At 35.7% G+C, this 19,995-nt stretch overlaps 1 protein-coding gene across 1 annotated transcript in view; it reads left to right on the top strand.

Moving 5' to 3' along the window:
• Ascc3 (activating signal cointegrator 1 complex subunit 3) overlaps positions 1-19,995 on the top strand; it is a 286,596-nt gene that overhangs the window by 103,501 nt on the left and 163,100 nt on the right. The window contains exon 13 of the mRNA XM_051206191.1: positions 16,198-16,332. Within this exon, the coding sequence (XP_051062148.1) occupies positions 16,198-16,332 (135 nt within the window). The remainder of the gene's footprint in view (positions 1-16,197; positions 16,333-19,995) is intronic.

Here is a 19,995-nt window from a genome sequence, read left to right on the forward strand (position 1 = left end):
TAAATACATATGCCCATATACAAATATATACATGAAATATATGCAGTTGTAAGTTCTAAGTAGTCTAAGTAATGCTTTTATAGCCAGTACTACAGCCATTTCAAGGTCATTGGCTATAAGCCATTTACTTTTCCAAGATTATGGTTATTACCATGATATTTATGGTTTTTCAGATATTAATGTTAATTTACAATGTCATATTCAGTATTTAGAATATTTCTTTGAAAACTAAAATGTAGTCTCATGTTAGGTAAAGTAATTTTTTTCTCTTCTATTTGATAAAATTTCAAATAAATGTACTTTAGAGGCGTCTAGGAATTTTTTTTATTTTTTTATGGACAATTTTTTTTATTTTATATAACCAAGTCCATTTAAATGAAAACGAACATTTATAGACAATATTTCAGAATTTGGGCGTTGTTCTTTCCAAACTACTACCTGCTGGTAAGGGGCGCTGTCATGGGGGATTTGAAGAAGATTCAGAAATCCTGGCTGTAGTCTGTAAGGCTGCTTTGTCCAGCTGTTTTGAATGTGGGATCACCTGGTACTCTGTTTCAGGTGGTTTGGCTTGATCAAACCACATTAGTCTGGAAGGAATCCACATCTTTTCATTTTCTGTGGAAACAAAAATAGAAGTCCTTTTCCCCAGTAACTTGTCCTTGAACTTAAATTTTGGAGTCAAAGCATTTTTTTTTTAATTTAATTTACATGTTGATCCCAGTTCCCTTTCCCTCCCTCTCTCCCTCTCTCCCTCCTTCTCTCCCTTTTACCCTCTCTGCCTTTTCACATGCACTCTAGCCACCCTCCCCTCCCATCCCCCCACCCCAATTCCATATGTAGGGGAATGCCATCCAGTTGGGGTCATGTAGATCTGACAGGTCATGTGAAGTAGGGACTAGGACTTCTCTCCTGTCTCTAGATTAAGGCAGTTATCCCTCCATGGGGGATGTGTTCCCAAAGTCCTTTTGTGTACCAGGGATACATCCTGGCTCCACTGTCTGAAGTCCCTTAGACTGCTCAGTCCTTCTGGCTGAGACCCATATTCAGGGGGGCCTGAGTCAGTCCCATGCTGGCTTCCCAGCTATCAGTCTGGGGGGCCGTTAGCTCCTCCTGGTTCAGGTCAGCTGTCTCTATGTGTTTCTGCAACCTGGTCTGTACTCTCCATCTGCATCTGGGTTCTAGTTCGACTCAGTGTTTATGTATGGGTGTTTGCTCCTGTTTCCAACAGGCATTAGTTGAGGACTCCATGGATAAGTTAGTTGTTGATCTCACTCTCCGGGAAGGAAAGTCCCTCACAGAACCGGGAAGAGACAAGTTCCCCAGAGCTCAGGGGAAGTGTGGGGGACAACGAATGGAGAGAGAAGTAGGAGAAAATGGGGGGGGGGGAGGAAAAGATGTGCTACCTGGAAGATTGAGCCTGGTTAGGAATAGAAGACAGGGAAGAGAGAGAGAGAACATAAAAGAGGGAGCCAAAATTGGTTTGAAGATAAAATTGAACACAAAGAAAGGTCTAGAGAACTACAAGCCTGCTGCCAACTAACAATTTGAGCTTCCGTGGAAAGAATTTTATGTTTTAAATGTATATATTTTGTGTATTTCTTCATTATAAAAATAAAGTGATATTGATTTCATAGTTTAATTTCATATTGTTACAGTTTATTCCTAGTTTACCATCTTAGTACAGTGATATTTTATATATTTCCAACAGTCTTTTTCTTTTCATATGTGTGTGAAAGTATGTATACATGTATGTTTGTGTATTCACATGTGTATATATTTCATACTAGCATTTTCCCTTTCATATGCATGAGAAAGATGTGAGAGAGAGAGAGAGAGTGTGTGTGTGTGTGTGTGTGTGTGTATATATATATATATATATATATATATATATATATATGCATGTGCATATGCATGAGTGTGCATATATGTGAGGAGTTCCAAAGTTGATGCTGAATATTTTCCTCCATCTCCTCTACCTCACTCTTTGAAGACAAGTCTTTTAATCAACCCAAGGTCACAAAGGAGGTTGTTCTCACTAGGTGGTTTGATCAGTGGATCCCAACTGGTCCTTCTGAGTCTAGGATTACAGGAGGACTACCATGCTTTAACCCAGTTTTTGTTTTTATGGGTTCTAGGTATCTGTTGCATATCAAGCAGCCACTTTAATCACTAAATTATCTCCTCTGCTTCTACTAGCCTTACATTCTTGTACTTTTACTTGAATATTAACTATAATCAGTTATTAAATTATAACTATAATGCTTATGTGGTCTTATATTCACTCTTTTGCTTAATGTATACTTAAAGATTTTAAATCTGTCTACATGTTCTTCATAGCTTCAATGTCTGCAAGAGAGTGTGTCATTTCTAAATCTTAGATGCCATGTAAATGTATTTAGATTTTACTTTTGATACAGGGAAAACTGAGCCTTACACATGTTCAGCATCTACCCACAGTCATAGCTCTAGTTAACCAAAAGGGGACTTTCTGACTTTTCATTTCGCCACTTCTATTGAAAGTCATAGCTCATTGGAATGCAAGCATCTCTGCGGTCACACTCAGACATTCCCAGGAGTTTGTATTCAGGTGGTTCTAAATCCAGTCAGTTTGACCTTGAAGATTATTTGTCACAGCTATTAATTATAATTATAATAGAATTATATTATGTTATAATAAATTATTTCATTGCTAAGTGTTGTAAATGTTTTCAGCTTTCTATTATTAAAGATTGTGCTTTTTTTATTATATTTCTGTTTACTTAGTTGTTAATTTTCTGCATAAAATTTTCCTCAGTCCATTCCCTAAAATGGGATCATAGCAAATACCACATTTTGTCATCTTGTTATATAAGAAGGACTCTGTGTTCTCCAAGTAAATAGAAGCATTTTGTGCTCACAACAGAACTGAGAGCTTAAAAGATTCAGAAAACTCATGAGATTTCTTCTGCATGACATTGGCAGTATAGTTTGATGTAAGGTGACATAATATGTGTCTGCCACCTTAATTCCTTTTTTTTTTTAATTTTATGGCATATAAGGCAAAGTGATATTTTGATAGTGAATTTTTTTCTTGATTGACAAAAATTTTTCCCCTCACCATATTAGGCTTTCTTTTGGACATGCACTTACTTACTTTCAATTAGAAACATGATTCCTCCATATTTTCTTGTTTCAATATGTTACTTGTGGTCCTTTGGTGTGTGTGTGTGTTATACACACACACACACACACACACACACACACACAGAGAGAGAGAGAGAGAGAGAGAGAGAAAGGCTTCTGTTGGTCTGTATATTTACATTTATAATGCATCTCATGCCCTTAAATTCCCTATATTATTCCTGGTCTTTTTAATTTATTGTATTTCAGTTGTTAAAATATGAAAGAATCATAAATAGAAACAGTAACATTAAAAATGGATGTTCTGCCTAAAACTTTAATATAAATAATGTTTTAGGGTCATTTGTGCTGTGTTCTTTTAGATTTTTATTTTAGTAGGCTAGATTGTGAGGCACATGTATTGATATCTTGCTGAACTTTGTCATGGGTGCAGTTTAATTGTGATGAATTTTCTTGTTCTCATAGACAGCTTGCTCTTAGTGGTATTGAAAAAACTGGAAACAGGAATGCTTTGGAACTTTTCTGGTTGAAATTTGCCTTTAGTGTTGGTAGTATTTCAGAAAGTATGCCAATGCCTTCACAATGCAAATATTCTCCTTGGAAGATTGTTGGTTCTTACATTAAACCATTCATAATATAACTAACAGTTCTTTTGTAACATAACTTGAGAGCTCCATTCTTTTCATTTCTTTGTGTTTCCTGTAGTGTGTGAATACTTATGGGGAAAGTATCCAAAGCAAAGCTATAACTTTATCCATCTTTTAGAAGTAGTTGTTACTTATTCTTGTGTTTGTAAGTTATTCTGTAATAATTTAGCTTGAGACATGACAGCATTCTAGTGAATGCCTCCTAACAATTGTACCATGGGTATTTGGAAAGCAAGATACCATAGTTTTTTGTTTGTTTGTTTGTTTGTTTGTTTTGGAAGCTAGAGTTAACAATTTCTACACCTTTAGCAATCCTTGACTGATTCTGTTATAATATTTGGTTAATATTTTAGTCATTGATACTAAGACTTGTTCCAGAATTTCTTTCTAGGGCTTTTCAGTCTTAGAAGGTTCTGTTTTCCTTACTAAATAATCTTAAGAAACACTTTAACTGTACTGTCGTGTTACAGCTGTACCTTCAGAAGGTCAGCAAAGAACTTCATTGCAGTATAGTTGCAGACTTGTGGTTTTTGCTCATATTAATGTTTAAGTTAGTTTCTCTTCTGTAACCAACTGTCTTTGTATGACGTTCCAAATGTTAATTTTATTTTTATATATATTTATTATTTTTTCTTATTTTATATACTGATCCCAGTTCCTTCTCCCTCCCTCTCTCCCTCCCTCCCATGCTTCCCAACCTCCCTCCCATCCATCCCCCCACATTCCACAGGAAGGGAGATGCCTTCCAGGAGGGATCAGGGGGAGGGCCTAGACCCAAGTGATATGACAGATTTTGATGATCCAAATGTTAATTTTAAATACATCAGTTTGTATATATCTGTCTGAGAAAAATGAAGAATATGTAGGTCAACATTTTGGCATCATTTAAAGAATTCTAATCACTTCTGATAGAAAAGTTTTACCTATGTAATTTCGTTCTAAAAGGCTTTTTATCTAAATATTTTATTGGGCTTATAAGCGGAATAAATTATAGACTTGTGGATTTATTTGTGGAACAGTGCTAGTTAACTGGATAGGTAGTAAGATAAACTCCTGGAACTCTGACTTATCTCACTGAATGTTATCATTGAACAGCCAGCTAACATATCTCAGTTAGTATGCAGGGATAATAAATATATAAACCAGTCACTTCTGGTCCAAGATAACCAAAGTTTCCTGGGACTATCTCATGCCTCCCTCATTTTCTAGCTTAAAATAATAGCAACAAACAAACAGTATTTCTCTCAATGCTTTGATTTTGTTACTAGAGCAGGTCCTTTTCAGTTCAGTATTTAAAAATAGATTGATAATTCTCAGGCAACAAAGAGATATCCCTGCTAAATAACATTTTCCTCTTAAATTTTTTTTTGTTTGATGTAAATTAGAATAGAGAAATCCCATGTACAGAAGCCATGCTGATGCTTTCTGTCCATGCTATTCTATGAGTTTTAGGACCCCAGTCATCTAAACATGTGCGTTCATGTACTTAATAGACTTTATGTGTAGCTTTGCCTTGAAAGCATTGACAGCGGTAGGAGGCAGTTGTGTTCCACTCAGGCATGTGTACTGACAGATGGAGAAAACCTTTTCCTGTTGATATTCAACATTCCTACTCTGCAAGACTTCAAGCCCTTCTTGGCTGCTGGGAAATTAAAAGTTGGCGATTCAGCCTTTAATTTTGATCCATCTGCTCAAACTAATGAGACGTCTCATTTGTAAGCTTTTCTTTGTGTTGCCAAATGCAAGTACAGCTTTATCAATCCTGTTAATAATTCCCCTCCTTCTGTGTAACTGGCAGAATGAGAAAATAATTGATGCCTTAATTCTATTGAGATTTTCTTCTTATACAAACTATGTTAAAATAATAAGACAAATTAGAAACTTTCTGCAATTATATTGAATAGGTGAACTTTTTGTATCAAACTTTTGAAAGAAAACAAGATCCTTATTTATTTAGTAGCTTCGTATCTAAAAACCTATCTCGCATTTGATGGGGGAAAAAACATTTGGTTAAAGATGACCCAAGAACTTCAACCTTGTTAAAACTAAACACCAATATTTATTTTCTTTTCCTTATTGTTTATAAATGTTTTTATTTCAAGTTTAAAACAAAATCTCTTAAAAGTAACTAATAACTGGATGAATTTTTCTGTCTGAAGATAATGATTGGGGGATTAGGGTTATTTGTTTGTGTGTGTGTATTATTTTCTGTATGTCTGTGACCACAGAGGTTGACCTCAGGTGTCTTTCTCAATTGTTCTCTACAGTTTTTGTTTTGTTTGCTTGGTTTTTGTTTTTGTTTGTTTGTTTTTGTTTTTGTTTTGAGACTTTGCATTACAGATTTGGCTAGTCTTCCTGTCCAGGGAACAATCCATTATTGTAGCTGTAGTTTCTTGTCCTGCCAGGTCCTGCCACTCCAGCCCCAAATGAACACACAGAGACTTATTAGTTAATTATAAAACTGTTGGCCAAATGGCTAGAGCTTCTTACTGGCTAGCTCTATCTTAATTATTAACACATAATTACTAATCTATGTATTTCTACATGGCCTTGTCTTACCAGACAATGCTGGTATGTTCTGTCCTCCCTGTCCCTCCATGGTGTTTCCTTCCAGGGTCTCTCTATATACCTTTCCCAGAATTCTCATCTTCTAACACTGACTGTCTTTCTGCCTCTACTGGATATTGGCCAAACATTGTTTTATTCATCAACCAATAAGAGAAACACATTCCCTCACATTACTGCCTAACCCAAGCTGGGATTATAGGAATATGCAGCCATACCTGACTTTTTATATGTATGCCAGAGGTCAGAATTTAGGCAAGCTCTCCTTGTTTCTTAACATTGGTTCTCAAGTTTACTCATTTATAATCAAAACAAATTCTGTTGTGCTAACTTTCATAATGGAAATTAGCAATGACTATTTTACCTATAAAGTTTTTATTCTCTCTATGCAAGCATCTCTGATTATTGTTAACTTTTAGCCACATCAAATGAATTTCAAACAACTTACTTATGTGTGCTTTTGAATGCTTCTTTTTTTGTTCCCTCTGACCTTTGAGGTATTTTCTTAAAGGCATATATAAGTAAGAGTCTTAAAGATATGTTTTCATTGTGAGTATGAATATTAAAGATATTTCTCTTTCATCTTAAATACCAAAGACTGCACTTAAAAAGTAAATCTAGGTTTAGACTGTTAAGAAAATCTGAAGAAAGCATCTCCTATACCTCTTCTCCTGAACTCTATTTCATCTCCAGTTCTTTTTAGTCTTACACAAAATTGAAATTTGCTTTAAAAATTTTAGTACTTATGGTATATGTATTTTGCTCTGTATTAGCATTTTACAGTCATTTGCTTAAGAGTATTTTATTTTTTGTCTTATGCAAGCAGTATGTAAACTAGTTTGTAACTTCTTGCAAATAGTTTGTAACTTCTCTTAAATAAGTGCTATTCTTGTGTAAAAGTAAAGTGGACAAGGGATTGAAATTATTCATTTCTCCTTTGCAAAATTAAGTTAGACTTTTATGGTGAAAACCTTGGAAACACATTAACTTTCATTAGGTCAAATGCATTCCCTTGGGTCAAATGTGGTTTAGAGTTGAGTTCAATATTTAGTTAATATGAAGGTCAAGAGAATATCACTACTGTAAAAGAAATTTCTAGTGTGTTAGGAAAATTTATTTTAACAGTTATATTTTAATTATAAATTTATTAGTTACAATTTAAACTTTGCACTTGTCTCTTAAAAAACATTTTTTTTTTTTTTTCGTGGTGTAGTCCATTACTATACCAGCTCTATTAGCACTGAAATGTTTGTTTTCAGTACTGAAAAATGCTTGGATTCAGCTGAGATAAATGGAAGAACAAGATCCATTTTACTAATTCTCTCTGTGTAGAGTACTATACAGTCACTAGTCATTATATATTCCATCCCTTGTGATAGTGACAAAAATGTGTGTTCTTCCTATCCTAGAAAAATGTGTGAAAATCCTTTTATTGATATAAACTTCCAAACTGAAGTTATGTGCAGTGTTCAAAGGAGCTTCTTTGTGATTGGTTTCACAGAGAAACTATAAATTAATGTTCCCTTATGTTTTAATTTTGAATATTTTTACATTTCCTTTTGCTGTGCACAATTATTTGAAGTAACCTAGGTAGAGTGTAGGATTGATTTTTGAAATGAAAAGACTGTCAAAATTAGTGGTGATTAGTGTCTGTTTTCTATGCTACCAAACTGATAAAAACAAACAAGAAAGCCTGGTAACAAGCACTACAATATGTGTCTGTTCTGAAAAGTGATCATTTATGCTGGTTAAGGCATTTTGCTTTTAGTCTTCCAAAGACCAAAGACTAATGCTGGAGGTGAATACCTCCCCCCCCCCAATAAATCCTATGCATTAGTAAAATGAGGGGGGGGGGTCATTGTTGTCCATATGAAAAATTTCCTGGTAACCATGAGAATAAGAAATTATATAAACATCTTACTTGTTTTGAGATAGATTCTCTTGTAGCTCAGACTGTCTTTGAATACTCACTGTAACTTCTTGTTTCTTGAAATAACTTCTTGAACTTCTGGTTTCTCTGCCTTTGTCTCTCAAGTTCATGTGGTGTTTGACATTCAACCCAGGACTCCTTGCATGCTATTCAAGCATTATCAACTGAGCTGCATTCTCAGGACTACATGTATTTCAGAAGTAGCACTACCTGCTCATATATGTGTATGTATGAGCATGTATACATGGGGTGTTCATGTATGTACTTGAATGTGCATATGAAGCCTGAAGTTGATATTAAGAAGCTTCCACACTTTTTGTCCACCCTATTCATTGAGGCAAAGTCTCTCTATTGAACACAGATCTCACCAATACAGCTAATCTGAACCTATACTTTGTTTGGTGTGACTTCCAAAGCACTGGACTAGAAGCAGTGTCCACACCTACCTCATGTTCATTTGGTTCTGGGGACCTAAGCTTGTGTCTTCATACTTGCTCAATAGGCTTTTTAGCCATTAAGCAATCTTTCCAGCTTAGAATTCTTATTTTACATTTTTGAAATTCTTACTACATTGTCAAAATTAGTCTAAAAATCCTAGAATTTAAGTGATCCTACCCCAGCCTCATGAAAAACTAAAAATACAGAATTGTGCCCCCATGCTTGACTGATATTTATTTATTTATTTTAACCTTTTTGTTCTGCCCTTATCTAGATTGTGCTTATTTTTCTTCCTCTGTAACTGTTTGGCTATTTGTTCGTTAGTCCTTTAAGCCTTCTCCTCTGTCTGGCTTACCCATAGACCCTTTTTTGTTTGTTTGTTTGTTTGTTTGTTTGTTTGACTCAGTTCCTCTGTGTAATAACCCTGGCCATCCTGGAACTCTGTAGACTAGGCTAGCCTTGAACCTACAGAGATCCATCTACCTCTGCCTCTCCAGTGCTGGGAGTTCGGCACTCCTAGAGTCTTTTAACACAGCATTTTTTTCTTAAACTTTCATCCAATCTTAGTTATGGCCAATCTAGAAGTAATTCAGTGTATTTATGTTTCCTATACAGACCTCTTTTTCTGAGCTATGGAGTCATGTGACCATATGTTGCTTCTCCCCCTGAGTATCTCAGAGAAATTCATCTGTAGCAAGTTTATAATCTTCTCCCTAAATCGATTGTATTCACTTATTTTTTAGATTATCGAATACTGGGACTGTAGATTTAATTCCCTAGCATAGAAAACTAAAGGTCATCCATATCTTTACCTTAACCTCCCATTAGCCTGTTTTATCTTCTAATAATCTCTTAAGAAATGCCATTTCTCTCCTTCCATTCCCCTCCTGCATATTCCCACTCAACCCCAGTAATCATTAGTTATTCCAGGACTGCAAGACAATTTCATAACTGTTCTTCCTACTCCTATTCTGGCCCTCTTATGGTTTCTCTGTACACTGGAGGGCTTTCAGAATAGGTGCTGTGAGACAATAAAATAGTGTGAATATGTCCCTTGAAAAGCTTCGTTATGTATATTACTTTTTTATTATTATTTCACCTAGTCCTGTGTTTCAGAAACATTAAATTATCTCATTTTTCTGAATTTAAGATATCATCTTAAATTTATAATAATTATCATGAGTACCACAAGTTAGCTTATCTGTTATGAGCAGTTTCCCAGCAGCCTGGTTCCAGAGCTGTGTCAGTCCCAAAATAACACACAGAGACAGTGTATTAATTATAAAACTGTTTACCGATTATTACCATTTCTTATTGGCTAGCTCTGTCTTATATTAACCACTTCTATCAATCTAAGTGTTTCCACATGGTTTTATCTTACCAGAAAGAGGGTCCGGACCTCTTTTCTCACATCCTGTATGTTGACTCCTCTCTACTACCTCTCCCAGAATCCTCCTTGTCTCCTAGTCCCACCTATCTTGCCAACAGTGCTTTATTCATTAACCAATAAGAGAAATATATTTATAGAATGACATCTCCCATCAAATATCTAGTTCTTTATTTCCACTTATTAAGCTCTTGAGGAGTAATTATTGAACCTTTTTAATAGTTGAAAGAGATCTTCACTTTTCTAAAATATAGTTTATAGGAATACTCTATTGTAATCTTGAAATTTTACATACAGCAATTTCTTTAATAACTATGTTGTGTCCTCATTTTCAGAGAGAATGCTGTCTATGGATGGCGAGTACTAGTGTTAAATATGATTGTCTGATGATCAATACCTTCTCATAATAAGCACATTGACCTCAGTCTTCCAAAGGCTCACAAGTGCATATATACATATGCAAACATGCATGCACATAATCAGGCAATTCATACACGCATACAATGAAAAGAAATAGAAGAAAAAGCCTTCAATGACTAATATCGAATCCCCACATACGCTTGTATATCTCTGAATGTGTCAGAAGATGAATTAACCTGGAGATCTTTCTCAATGGTTAAATATTTAAACATAATTAATTGTTGTGAGTTTCTTTGTCTTTACCTACAGTTTTGACCTTTTATACATATATCATTTGGAATAAAAAGGAATGAAAAGAAATTATAGTTAATTTTGTAAATAATGTTCCTTTTTGAAAGAATAACATGACCCTACATCTATTTTCACTTCCTGGATATGATGGCTGGGGTTTTTTGTTCCAAGTTTAGGAAGTCGAAAAGAAGCTTTTCCAGGGCTAGCTTTTGACAGGTTTTGGTATAAATTTATTATTTTAGAAAATGATGTTTGAATGGTCAAGAATCATAGTGACTATTATCTAAGCGCAAAAAGGAATATATTCAAAGAGGTTTTAGGAATATATTTTTGTTTTCTTATTTTCCTGAAACCAGAACATCTTTTATTGTTTTCAGACACAGTGGGCTTCCAAGGCCATTGTAGAAATGAAATTGTTATCATCTAGCTCTCTGAATTATATTTCCATAATTAATGGAATAGTTGGTTTTGCTTAATTTGTTCTACACAATAGATAAGCTATTGGGAGCTGTCAGTAGCAAAGCAGATGAAATCTGGCTGTTTTGGAGGTTAGCAATATATTTTCTGCGTGGTACTGTTTTATAATAATTTTTTAAAAAAGGCTTCATTCTGTTTATTATCCTCTACTGTGCAATGAATTAAATATGCCCAAGTTTATACTTTGACAACAAATTGGAAGCTATTTTAGTTTGAATTATAGTTAATTTGACATCTTTTATAAAGCCATATGCCCAATGTACTTAGAAATTTAGAATGTGGGGTTTTGTTGTTGTTGTTTTGTTTATATTCTTGATTCTCATTGCACTTTTATGTTTTTTTTTTTTTTTTCGAGTGCTAAGAACGTTTTACTTTTTATCTCTAGACTCCTTCACATATCTGGAATAATATATTTATCTGTTTATGTCCTGTTTACTACCCCATGTGTTAACATATATAATTATAATAATGTGTGGCATGTGGACACTATTTTGTTGACCTGATTATGTTTGATGGATAATAGTATTGTTTATACCTCTTGTGAGGAAGCTCTGTGAGCATTTGCATACGCATATCTTTGTGATCTTTAGTTCTTTTTTATATTTACCTTGTATGGAAATGCATTTCATTGTAATTAATGTACCAAGGAATGCAGAAGTTTTGACTAAAAACAGTGTCAGAGTTTTCATGACATACCTGGTTCAACAGAACAGTGTAGTTCAGCTCAGACCTGAAAACTTCTCTATACCCTTAATGACCCTCCCTGTCTCTTTGTAAAAGTATGGCTGTTTCAGATGCTATGAAATGGGTTTTGATCTCATCTCCAACTCTAGGGAATAATGATGCAAAGCATGTTTTTGTACTATCCTGCCGGAAATATTCTTTTCAATTTCTTTAAGCCCAGTTGAGTTTTCACCTTGTTGAGTCCTACAACTGTTACCACACACATGACTTGCAAATATGTTTTGCCGTTTTGTGTGTTTCCATTTCAATCACTTGATGGTATTTTTGATGCATAAAAGCTTTTAACTTAATGTCCAACTTTTCTATCTTATTGTATTACTTGTCTTTTAATATATCTAGGAAACTAGTGCCAAATTTGAGGATATAACTAATTGCTTCTGTTTTCCTCTTTTAAGTTGTATAGGTTTTGCTTTTGAATTTAGGTCTTTGATCCATTTTGAATGTTATATAGATGATAAGGAGTACAATTTTATATTTTTGCATGTGGCCTTTGTCTTTCTTGTTAGTGTTTATTGGAGACACTGTTGTTCTTTCCTTTTGGGAACATTCAAACAAATAGTAACAATTGCCCACCATTATGATCAGAAGACCTATTTCTGTGCATTGATCTTGCATTAAAGTCAGTGAGAATAACCCAGTACAGTCAAGCTGGGTGTATTAGTCACTGTTCATATTCTCTCTCTCTCTCTCTTTCCACAGATGCTCAAATTGTTAGTTGGCGGCAGTCTTGTAGATCTCTAGACCTTTCTTTAGGTTCAGTTTTCTCTTCAAACCAATAATGTCTCCCTCTCTTATGTTTGTTCTCTCCTCTCTCTCTCTCTCTCTCTCTCTCTCTCTCTCTCTCTCTCTCTTTCTCTCTCTCTCTCTCTCTGTCTCTGTCTCTGTCTGTGGCATTGTAGGCATATGTATGTGCAGGTGTCTATCCAAGGAGTCCAGAAGAAGGCATCAGATCCCCTGGAGCTACAGTTATAGAAAGTTATAAGCTGCCCAAAGTGGGTGCTAGGAACTAAACCTGTGGATAGATATTTTGTTAATCATTGTGCCATTTTTCTCTCCCTATTTTATGCCTTTAAATTTTTCCAGTTCTTGCTTAAATTTAAAGAGAGTGTCTTGCTTGAATGCATACTTTTGCATTTAGAGAACTAAACTCACCAGCGACAGACTGAGAGTTGCATTCAGGAGAGTGTACATTGGAGAAATAATAGTGTTCAAACACTGGAAGTGAGATTCATTTCCTGTTGCCTCCAAGAACAGTATCAGTATTGGTACCAGTGAGTGGAACCTGGAGACGTGAATAATGGAAACCTGTGTAAAATACTAAACCTTACCCTGCACATGCATGTGCCATTACATTTTGAATGCCAAGCTTCTTCCTAGTACATAGAACCTGCTTCTTAATACTTACTATGTCTCTTCAGCTGCCTTGTAAAGTAACTACTCTTACCTGTATTACAAAGGTTGTGGCCAGTAAACTTGCCCAAGTTGGTGTAGCATAAAAATGTTGAGTTATAGTATGCTTCTTCACCAGTTAATAGAAAAACAACTATTTGTGTTGTTTAGATGAATCTCAAATAAAAATTGGGTAAGTCAGTCTACATTGTTAAGTATTTTCAAAATTATTTCTTCATTAAATCTGTAAAATAATTATGAACAATTAAAACTAACATTCTTAATTATGCCATTTTTTGCTGATGACTTTGGCGCCAACTATGAGACAGAATTGGCCATGCACCAGTCTATGGAGAGCAACATCCATAGACTCCAATCAGTGATTGATGATACCATTACCACAAGGCTGCAGCAGGAGAAAGAACTCCTCAGGGAGGAACTCCTGTTCATGAAGGAGAACCATGAGGAGGAACTCAAAAGACTAGAATCCCAAATTGCCAGTTACAGATTGACAGTTGAAACAAATGCCCCCAGATCTCAGGACATTAGCAATATTATGGTGGACATCTGAGCCCAGTATGAGGACTGGCTCAGAAGAACCATGAGGAACTGGAAAAATACTGATCCCAGCAGATTAAGGAGAGCACCATAATAGTTGCCACATAGTCTGCTGAAATTATAGACAAAGAGATCATACTCTTAGAGCATAGACACACCTTCCTGGACATATAGATTGACCCGGTCTCCATGAAAAAGCAGGTCAGTTTGGAGAACATTCGTGTAGATCTAGGGACCTGATACAATAAGCAAATGAAGTAGCTAAGTTGGGTCCTACTCACCCTGGAGTCAAAGCTGGCATAAACTTAGGCAGAGAGACAGTGCCAAACCCAGTAATACAACAGACCCAGAAATATAGCACCTTGCTGATTGTCAAAATCAAGCTTTTGATTTTGCTGATATTCCCACTTACTGCTGCCTTCTGGCAGATGGAGAAGACTTGAGTCTCTATTCCCCAAACTACAGCAAATTCATGCAAACTATCCAGAGGACACCACCTGCAAGGTCATAGATGGCAAAGTGGTATCCTAGACCAGTGACACTAGAGTTTTAAAGTACTGAGAATAAAAAATAGGGTATTCCTGAGAAAGAGGGACCAATAAAAGTTGAGAGGCCACTGGATAAAATAATAATGATGATGATGATGATGATAATAAATGATAATAATAATAACCAAATTAACAAGCCAAAAAAAATATGTTTATATAGACCCAAACCTTATAATAACTTCTGTTGAAGCCTCTAGACAGAAAATGCTTATAAGAAAAAGTTTATTTTACTTAATAAGACATGATAGGTTCATTAATAAAAAGAAACTATTACTTTAAATTGTAACTAATAATTCTTTTGACTGCAATAAAAACTTACAAGTTGATAAGTCATACAAAAATGATGTAATGATTGAGATGTTTTGTTTTTCATTATGTTCTGTGTTCAGAGCATTTGAATCCTGGAGAATAGAAATGTCATAAAATGCTTGGTAATAAGAAAAGCCATCTTGAAACTACACTAATTTAAATAAGATATTGATTTTTTGTATATATGCATAGATAAAAATAGACATTATATTTTCAACAACTGATGGATTTGGGTTAACTTTTTCCTATTAACTCACAATGCTGATTTTCTTTCCTATGAACTCACGGGGAGAGATTTTTCTTTCCCCTCTGAGAAAATTCTGAATTGTTCTATATTTTGTGTTGATCTTTTTGTTGGTACCCTGAAAGAACATTAGTTATTAAATTATTTCTGTCATTTCAATTTTGTGAAGGATTGTTAGGAGACTTTTCTCCAGTGTGAATTTTAATCACCACCACAAACAGTCTTAGTTTTCTTCTCCTGTTCCATTTCCATTACCAGGACATAAATGGTAAATGAATTTAAAACAGAAAGGGTTTATTTTTGGCTTGGGGTTTTAATATATATTTGGGAGGCGTGGTTATTTCTGTCTGTGTGATCTGTGTTTGGTAGGAATGGCTATTTCTGATGCTGTGGTAAGGCAGAAGAGCATCTTTGTGGGGAGTGGGCAGTAAACCAAAGGTGTTCACCTCACATTGCCTGAGGAGTAGGAAGAAAAGGGACAGGACCAGAGTGCAACTTTCCCCTGTGAGGGTATGCTCTGTCTGTGACCTCACAACTCCATTGGCCCCACCTTTCACAGTGTTAGTTACCATAAAGTAGTAGCACAGACTGACCCTGTAACTCTTAGGCCTTTGGGGGATGTTAAAGGGCTAAGCTATAGCACTCTTACTGCAGGCCCCTAAGGAATGTTTAATCATTGCAGAATTGCTCAGAAGTCCATGTCCATATTTTCCTTCTACTTCCAAGCAAACCTCAGCCATGGATATTTGCAAAAACAAAAAAAAAAGTTATAACTTGGGGATGTAATCATAAACATTCCCATATGAAAAGCAAAGAATGGAAAAATAAGGAAGGTTGAGACTATGATACAAATCATATCAATTTTTCATATAAACATGGTTTTTCTCAATTTTATATAATGTGAATAAAAGCAAAGTGAATCATATTTTCAAGACAGAAATGTACAAACTGCTCCAAGTTTCATAAATATACTCATTATCATGTAAATCAGTTCATATATCTATAATGAATAAGTCAAGTTGCTAAATTTTACTTTGCCTTTATCCTGTATTATTTTAAATGTTGGCTACTTCAGAAACTGTAGATTTTCTTTTGAAACTTTAATACTTATTTCTATGTAATGATTTCTTAGCATTAAGTTATAATATATAGAATTGAAATGTTAAATAACCTGTTTTCCATCATTTTAGGTTATGGTATTTGTACATGCTCGCAATGCCACTGTAAGGACAGCCATGTCTCTAATAGAAAGAGCAAAAAATAGTGGCCAGATTTCCTACTTTCTGCCTAGCCAAGGACCAGAGTATGGACATGCATTAAAACAGGTGAGTACCAGTGACCCCAGCAACACAGGGACAAATGCACATGAGACTGCTACTCAGGTCTCAATGGAAGATCTACAGTTGTAGATTCTAAGGATTTATGTTTACATATTTATTAACTTTTGTGACTTAATCTTTTTAAATGGTTTTTAAGTTAACATATAAAGGGTTTCATTAGGATATTTTCATACATCTTCATTTTCTTGTTCATCCCCCTTAAAAGTTGTTTTTTTTTTTTTTTTTTTTTTTTTAAGACAGGGTCTCCTTTACTGATCTTCTAAAGGTCTAAATGAATGACAAAGCCACTTATCATTCCCATGTACATATATAACTGAACTGTTTATTTCTACCTTTTAAATACAGCTAAGTTATAAAATGCATTTGCATTCATAAAATAAGTTAACATCTAATATGTTTATTATTTTTAAGATTTATAAGTTAGAATTTTTAAACTTTTAACTTCTTAAGTAAATACTGCCAAGTGTAGCCAAACTAAGAGATATTTAAGACTATAAAAGGATCCTGAGAATAATGTCTCACTACTCCTTGTATGTACAAAGGACTTTAAACCATGGGGTCACTTTGCATCCTTATTAGGAGAGCAAAGCCTTGGGCTTCTAAATCAAAATCTGCATATCACCCAGATTCCTGGGAGATTTTGTACTCATTACAGTTTCAAAATCACTGCTCTAAGTAATTTGAATAGCAACAATATCTTGTGGTTTTTTTTTTTTTTTCTTTGTTTGGTTTTTTTTAAGTTGATGTTTTTTAAATATTTCAACTCACAGTTTTGATCAAGACTAGGCAAATTCTGGCTGTATGGTGAAACATATCCCTGATCCCTTAAGACTTTTGAGACACAGCCAATAATATCACTTTATTGCTTATGATTGTTCTCTTGTGCTACAGGAGACTGAGTTGTTATAATAGAAATTGCAAAAATACTTTTGTTCCTTAGCTAGAAGTGTATCCTGACCTGAACTTAAACCTATAAAAATAAAATTTTTATTGGTATAAAGTGATTACTTATAAATGTATTTGTGACAAGATTTGTTATTATATTATTTTTTTATTTTAAATATTGATCCTAGTCCCCTCTCCCTCCCATCCTCCCATCTCCTCCTGAACCCCCCATCCCATCCCCCATCTATTATCCAGGGTGAGTGAGGCCTTCCAGGCCTCAAAATCTGTCAAGTCATTTGGGGTAGGGCCTCCCTCCTGTTTCTAAGCTAAGAAAGTATCCCTCCATGGGGAATGTGCTCCCAAAGTCCTTTCATGAACGAGGGATAGACTGCCCAGGCCTCTTAACTGAGACCCACGTTAAGGGGGTCTGGATGGGTGCAATGATAGTTTCCCAGCTATCACTCTGGGGTCCATGAGCTCGCCCTTGTTCAGGTCAGCTGTCTCTGTGGGTTTCTGTAGCCTGGTCTTGACCCCTTTGCCACTTCTCCCTATGTGCAACTGGATTCAAGGAGTTTGGCTCAGTGTTTATCTGTGAGTCTCTGCTTCTGCTTCCATCAGATACTGGCTGAAGGCTCTAGGATGGCAGTCATCAATCTCAATATCAGGGAAGGACATTGAAGGTAGCCTCTCCACTATTGCTCAGGTTGTTAGTTGGGGTCATCCTTGTAGGTCTCTGGACATTTCTCTAGTGCCAGATTTATCTTCAAACCTATATGGTATCTCTTTTCTTTCTCACTTCCCCCGACTCAATCTTCCTGCTCCCTTATGTTCTCTCCCCTCCTCTTCTCTCCTCTTTCTCCTAACTCCCTCTCCACTTGCTGCCCATCCCCCACCCCAGCTCCCAATTTGCTCAGGAGATCTTGTCCCTTACCACCTTTCCCTTTCTCCAGGTGGACATATATGTCTCTCTTAGGGTCCTACTTGTTTCCTAGCTTCTCTGGTGGTATGGATTTTAGGCTGGTGATCCTTTTCTCCATGTCTAAAATCCAAATATGAGTGAGTACATACAGTATTCGGTAAATTTCCTGTACTTTCATAGGTTTGTCCTTCTTCAGGTTGGGAAAGTTTTCTCCTGTAATTATGTTGAAATGTTTTCTTCACCTTTGAGTTGGGCTTCTTTACCTTTTTCTATACCTATTATTCTTAGGTGTAGTCTTTTCATGGTGTCCCATATTTCCTGAACATTTTTTGTTACGGATTTGTTGGATTTAAAATTTTCTTTGATCGACGGGTTTATTTCTTCTAGTCTTTTAGTGCCTGAGATTCTCTCTTCCATCTCTTGAATTCTGTTGGTTATGATTGCATCTGTAGTTCCTGATAGTTTACCCAGCTTTCCTATTGTCATTATTCCCTCAGTTTGCTTTCTTTTTTGTCTCTATTTCACTTTTTAGGTCATGGACTGTTTGAATTGTTTCCTTCATTTTTGTTTTTTCTAGCTTTCCTTGCTGTAAGAGATTCGTTGATTTACATCTTTTGGTTTGTTTACTCTTCCATTTCTTTAAGGGATTTGCCCATATCCTCTTTGAGGGCCTCTTATCATTTTCATGAAGTTGTTTTTATGGTCATTCTCTTCTGCTTCATCTGCATTTTGATGTTCAGGTCTTGCTGGTGTAAAATCCCTAGACTCTGACGGTGTCATATAAGTCTTTCTATTGTTGGACGTGTTCTTATATTGTGTTCCCATCTCTTCCTCCAGTAGGTACAGGTGGGGTCTCTCCCTCTCCTAGTAGGTATGGGTTCAAAGCTCTATCCTTTCCTCTCTTGCAGAGGATGAAGGGGCAAGACAGGAATGGAGGCTGATGCTGGGTCCTTTGTTCCGCCTCCAGGTCCTTCTGGGGGATTCAGTGGCATGAAGGGTCTGGAAGCTGCAGGTCAGGGGACTTGAAGAGGGAGAGGTTGGGGCCTGGGGGAGCCCCCAGCACTTAACTTTTATTTATTATTTCTTTCAAAGGAACATTGTCCTGGAGCATTCATTATCCTATATACCTCTGTTCCTAGCCCTTCATGTATTTGTCCAGTAGCAGGTGCCCCAAAATTACTTTTTCTATACTTTTAGTCCTATTTGCACTTTAATTTTTTCATTTGACTGATAATCATTATACCGGATTTTAAAGATTCTTATGCCCTGAAGCTGGGAACATACTTTACCTGTGACTCATGTGTCCTCCCTTCTTTACTTCTCCTCTCTCTTGCCCCCTCTCTGACTTGTACCATTCCACTTACATCTCTCTTTTGCCACAATGATTCCTTAACCATTAGATTTCATAGAGTCCATGATTTACCTAGAAAGGCACTTTTAAAAAGTTAAGGTAGTGGCATATACCTTTATTCACAGCACTCAGGGAAAGACACTCTGATCTACATAGTGAGTTCCAGAACAGCCCAGACTACGTAGACAGACACTCTCAAAAATCAAACAAACAAAAAAAGTATTTTGGTTAATATGTGTTGACATTTTTCTGCATGTGTATCTATGTACCACCTGCATGATGAGCACCCACAGAGGCCAGAAGAGGGTGGCCAGTACCATGAAATAGTTACAAATGCTTATGATGTGCCATATATATGTGAGCAGAGTATTAAGCCTGGGTCCTTCAGATGAGCAGTAGTACTCTTCAGCTCCTTAAAAGTACTTCGTAATTGTTTATTATATATGACTATTTCAATGTAAATAGTGTTGTCTTTGATTACAGAGAGCTAGAG

The sequence above is a fragment of the Phodopus roborovskii genome, unplaced genomic scaffold, assembly GCF_943737965.1.
Source record: "Phodopus roborovskii unplaced genomic scaffold, PHOROB, whole genome shotgun sequence".
Taxonomy (NCBI): domain Eukaryota; kingdom Metazoa; phylum Chordata; class Mammalia; order Rodentia; family Cricetidae; genus Phodopus; species Phodopus roborovskii.